This window comes from Doryrhamphus excisus, linkage group LG7, assembly GCF_037039965.1.
Source record: "Doryrhamphus excisus strain RoL-2023G ecotype Guam linkage group LG7, RoL_Dexc_Guam_v1.1, whole genome shotgun sequence".
Lineage (NCBI taxonomy): Eukaryota > Metazoa > Chordata > Actinopteri > Syngnathiformes > Syngnathidae > Doryrhamphus > Doryrhamphus excisus.
This window is the reverse complement of record NC_136363.1, coordinates 17,159,409-17,165,408: the sequence shown is the minus strand read 5'-3', so window position 1 is coordinate 17,165,408 and position 6,000 is coordinate 17,159,409. Positions and strand designations below refer to the sequence as shown.

Genomic DNA, 6,000 nt, shown 5'->3' with positions numbered 1-6,000 from the left:
TTCAAATTGTACTGATGACTAATTGAGGGTCGGGGCTGCATGAGTGCTGCCGACGTTGGGGAGCTGTGGTTCAATGAATGAGAGGTGAGGGGTTGCATTTATTAATAAAATGCCGTAATGATCGGGATGTTTGTTCAATAACGTTCAAATTGTACTGATGACTAATTGAGGGCCGGGCTGCATGAGTGCTGCTGACGTTGGGGAGCTGTGACTCTGACTATTGACTGTAATTCATTGACTATTTAGCTAATATGAATCATAATCAGGTAGTGGTTTCATGAGATACTGTGTATTTCATCATGAGTGACAATGTGACTTACTGCAGGGAGAAGGTGTACTCCTCCATCTCCTCCACAGAGAGTTTGTGCATCGTGTGTTTGCCGCCGCCGCTGCTTCTGCTGCTGCCGCTCACGCTGGGACCGCGGCTATTTGTCTTCTTGATTGGCTTCTTCTGTGAGGAACAGGAATTGGGGAGAACACACGCGGACGTCATTTGTAAGCAAAGCAGGAAGCAAGACCTCGGAATTTATCTTGGGGGATGCACGCGGAGACGGTTGACAGCGGTGGCGCTTTTCCGAGCGTCTCAAAACGCAGCGGCATTGACACGAGACGAGCACGATGGCAAAATCGCATATGGCACGCCATCATTCACTCGGCGTCTGTTTGGGGGGGGAAACGTGCGAGCGGCGACGGCGACGGCGGTGTTAAATATATGATATCGCATACAAGTCGTTTACTGTCATCATCATAAACACAGTCAAATGGAGTTAGGAAGTGGGGCTTTAAATATTTCACCAAGGTACTTGGGAGCAGATATTATTTGTTAAGCCGCCAACATGTTAACGGCTTGCTTTCCCCGGCCCTGTCAGCCCCTGCCTGCGTTGCCCTTGGGTGGGCTTAGTGCCTTTTTCTGCTTGAAGTTGCGAAATACTCATACTGATGTATGCTAATGAGCTCCACGCTCTCTCGTTCCTTCTTTTCAACCTGCTCCTCTCCTCCGTCTCCCTCCTTTCTCTGTCTCTCCTGAGACAAACCCAGGAAGTAGTAAACGAGCAGGGCCCAATAAAAGCTCCATTCGTTTTCATAGGGCAATCTTTGCCAAAGAAAGCTCGGATTCCAGAGTGATGATCACAATAAAAAAGGTGGAAAGGAGAACGGGAAAGAAAGCAGAAAGCGAGCGAGCGAGAGAGAGAAAGAGAAGAAATGCAGTGGGTATATGAAGCACAATGTTCTCTGGCGTCTCCCTGCAATAAATTTAATGCAATACCTTAAAAGCAGATCTGGTGTATAGCTGGATTCCTGCCCTGTGGGCAAAGTGGTCGCCTGGAGAAAATTCATTTTAATTAGGCCTGCACTGCAGGTTGAATGGTTGAAATTTGATCCCTTGTGCTTCCAGGCTGGGGCAAGTTGGAGATCACTCCACTTAATCATTAGACAACTGGGTTCCACACCACAACGTTTGACAGACGTAGCAAGGTTTTAAAGAGCAGGAGGAGAAAAGTCTGTAGAGGATGCGGCAAACTAAAACCAATTTATAGAACAGGTCATCACAGATGAATGAGTGGGGTCGCTTGTACATCAGCGGAGGGAGGTTCAAGACCTGCACGGGTAGCGGATAACAAAAACAAAGAAGCAGCTTTTCCCTCCAAGTACATCAGGTAACATGCAAACTAGAAGAGCAAAGCGCAGGCCAGGTTATGCGGCTTTGATGATTTTACTGAATTTTACCTGCTTTTAGTTTGTCAGGCAAGTCAAAACAGCCTTTGAAGGCTCCCAAATACCTGTCGGTGTGAAATGCTTTTTGACAAATCTCAGATAATAAGCCGGGGAGGTGGGAAGTAGAGATGGGCTGTTCGTGAACAAAGCGGCTCTTAGAGGCGTCTCTTTGAAGTGAACGAGACGTCATTTTTGTTTCTGATAAAGCCGCACGTGATTGGTCAAAATGTGCGATGCCTTGTCGACACGACACCATGCAGAAGATGGAGGGAGGAGTTTCACACACAAACAAGCTGGAGCATGATACTAGCATAGTAGCATTTTTTTAATATTCAGACACATATGTATATAAACACTTACTACTATCACATGCATTACTAACATGCTATATTAGCATACTAGCATTTTGTATATTCAGACACATGATAAACACTTACCAATATCACTTGTTAGCATGCTAATGTGAATTGCTAACATGCTATATTAGCATATTAACATTTTTTTTATTTAGACATAAACACTGCTATCACGTGTTAGCACGCTAAGGTGCTTTGCTAACATGCTATATTCGCATACGAGCATTTTTTTAAATTCAGACACATATATAAACACTTACCAATATCACGTATTAGTATGCTAATGTGTATCGCTAACATAATAAAATATCAAAATTTGTTTATATTAGACACAAACACCACTATCATGTTCTAGCATGCTAAGGTGCATTGTTAACATGCTATATTAGCATACTAGCATTTGGTATATTCAGACACATTTATAAACACTTACCAATATCACGTGTTACCATGCTAATGTGCATTGCTAACATGCTATATGAGCACATTAACATTTTATATTCAGACACAAACACCACTATCACATGTTAGCATGCTAAGGTGCATCACTGACATGCTATATTAGCATACTAGCATTTTGTATATTCAGACATATGATAAACACCAATATCACACGTTAGCATGCTATGTTCACACACAAACACCACTATCATGGGTTCGCATGGTAAGGTGTATTGTTAACATGCTATATTAGCATACTAGCATTTTGTATATACAGACACATATAAACACTTACCAATATCACGTATTAGCATAATAGTGTGCATCGCTAACATGCTATATTAGCATATTCAATTTTTTTACATTAGACAAACACCATTATCACATGTTAGCTTGCTAATGTGCATTGCTAACATGCTATATTAGCATTTTAACATTTTTATATTCAGACACAAACACCACTATCACGTGTTAGTATGCTAAGGTGCATTGCTAACATGCTATATTATACATGCTATATTAACATGTTTTATATTCAGACACAAACACCACAATCACGTGTTAGCATGTTCAGGTGCATTGCTAACATGCTATATTAGCATACTAGCATTTTGTAATTTCAAACATGTATAAACACTTATCAATATCACGTGTTAGCCTGATAAGGTGCATTACTAACTAAATTAGCTTGCTAGCATGCTAAATTAGCACAGCAGTATTTTTTTGCCTTTATTTTGTTTTGTTTCTAATAATATTACAGTAATTTTATGTAACATTTCAGTTTTACGCTACTAATATTACAAGTCTTTCCCCATTTTTGACTTTATCTCATACATTATAACTTTTGCCATAAAGTTTTTGATTCTCATATTCTCACTAAAAAAAATTGTGAATATTTAAACTTCATGCACCTAAAATAATGTTATTTTTTCTCATAAAATTCTAACTTCCTGTTGTAAAATTCCAGCTTCTTTTCTCTGAATATTTTCACTTTCTTTTAGTAAAAAATCTGCACATTTTTCATTTTTGCTGTTATTGTTTTTTGATGTTCTCTTGTTAAACTATATTTTTAGAAAACTCTTACAACTAATGGTTAATATTGTTGATATTTTGTTACCTTGCAGTGAGGCCCAAGCTCCTCTTTCTCCCTGCGAGGATGACCCTTTGTTCCGGCGTTGCCACAAATGGCTCGTGGAGAAGAATCCTTCCCTAAAAGGAGATAGTAAATAGTATTGACAATGCATAAATACAAATGATGAATGAAAGAGAAAAATTCACAACATGTGATTGTTTCAAAATGACACCACCTTCCTGTTTTGCCATGAGTTAGTTTTTGAATTGAATATTTTTTTTGATAGCAGCTGCAAAACGCAGAAAAGGCATAATAATAATTACAATAATAATAAGAAGAATAACCTGATAAATGTTAATTTATCTCTTGCATCATCATCAACACAGTTGGACCGGAAAAAGGCAAAATTTTGGCATCCATTTTCAACAAAATGACACTAACCATTGAAATAATATATTATAGCATAGCACACATTTTAAGTGCACAGTCATCTAGCAGACTCTAATGTATGCAATAAAAACGTATAAAAAATAAATGAAATAATACATGTTTCCCATTTGTCTCTTCTTTGGAAAATTACTTTTTGAAGTGTTCTTTTTTTCCCCCCTCTCCATCCCTTTTTCCTGTAATTTAAATGGTAAGCCGCCAGATGTGTGTCTCATGCTTGAAGAGTCAGAGATCTGCATTATTTAGCATATTAACATTCACAGAATTTTAAAACGGGGTTCCTGCATTGCCTGAAGGTTGTAATTAAGTAAACCTTAGCTTTTATACATGCAAAAATCTCACTATGTGAAACTCGGTGCCCCAGTGGAAGCGGTCATATCTATATAATACATATGAAACACCCCCACCTCCCCCCCATCAGTCGTAAAAACCTAAAAATAGGCAACCCATCAGAATTCTCTGACAGCAAAATAGTTTTTAAACGGCAGGACGAGAGTGCTAAGATCAATTTTTGAGGGGGTCTGAAATCTGATTTCATCCTAACACACAGCTCGCGTTAATTACGAGTGCAGTGCTGCAAACCATTTGGATTGCATTCAGTTGCACGGTAACAAGGTTCCATGTCTTTCCACGCTTTCATTATCATTACATAACTGTGATCTACATTTTGCATCAGATTTTAGGCACATTTTTGGTAAAACCAGACACAAATGATATATTTTTATATTTAGGGTGTTAAGAGATACATGGAGCAATGTTTTGGGGGGGGGCTTTGAGAAGATACAGTCCCCACCAGAGGGCTTATTATATTTAATAAAAAGCTTCAGATTCATTCAAGATTCAAGATTCATTTAGAAGATTGTGAAAAATTTTAATTCCTGTTCCTGCTGGATCTCTGTTACGATTTTGGATCAACATTTGCAATAACTGACTTTAACTATTCAATTCATACTAATGAGTTGTACATATTAACTTGTGTCCGGACGTTTTGAAGCCAGAAGTTGACTATGGAAGAATCTGTATTTATTATTTTTATATTTCTGCGTTATTATCACATATTTACAAACTATTATGGACTTTTCAGAGTATTTTCATGAATTCATAATTTTTTTTTTGCTGGCCAAAAATCCACAAATTTGCAAGGTTTTGAATTCTGAATCGTTAAATCAAATGTATTATTGTAGTATTTAATAAGGTATTATCTATCTATGTTTTTAGCAATAGTATATTCTGTATTTATCTAGTCATTATTATATAATGTTTGTCAGTTTTTATTGTTATTTACCCTTTTTCTGCTACTTTAAGTTATTTCTTTATGTTTTTCAAAACTGAATACAAACTATATCGACAGCATAAATAGAAGAATATAAAGAAGAATAATAAAGTCAAAATGTTAAGATAAAAAATTTGCAATGTAAAGAGAAAAAGATTTTATGAGGAAAAATCCGAAAGACAAATCGTGAAGTGGTAATATTGTGACAATCAAAAAAAAAATAAATAGTGGCGTATTTTTGGAAAATTATGTTGCGGAAAATCATATAATGATACAAGAATAAACTCAAAATTAAAAAAGGAATAATATACTGTATATTTATATATATTATATTATGAGGTGAAATATTGTTTTGAAGACTTTTGAAGAAACTTATTTTTAAAGTTGTAATATTATGAGAAACTATAAAAAATAAAAATGAAATTTTTTGAAAATTTAAATAAATAAAACTGAAATTAAACTTATAATATTAAAATATAATAATATAAAATATTAAAAGAAGGTCCTACTGTTATATTAAAATTCATAAAAATATAATTAAGTAAGAAATAAAAAAAAGTAAAAAATATCACAAAATATATCTTGAAATATGCCATATACGTATACAACTTCTTAGCATAAATACATTATTAATATCAAAGTGGCCCTTGCATTCTTGCTGGAAAAAGATGCAACACCATCTGCTATATGAAAAT

The 6,000-nt window shown here is 36.0% G+C and overlaps 1 protein-coding gene across 1 annotated transcript in view; it reads right to left on the bottom strand.

The window, feature by feature from the left end:
- Positions 1-316: 316 nt before the first annotated feature.
- LOC144899556 (uncharacterized) overlaps positions 317-6,000 on the bottom strand; it is a 28,344-nt gene continuing 22,660 nt past the window's right edge. The window contains exons 6-7 of the mRNA XM_078792270.1: positions 3,631-3,722; positions 317-451 (exon numbers count right to left, since the gene is read on the bottom strand). Of these exons, the coding sequence (XP_078648396.1) occupies positions 317-451; positions 3,631-3,722 (227 nt within the window). The remainder of the gene's footprint in view (positions 452-3,630; positions 3,723-6,000) is intronic.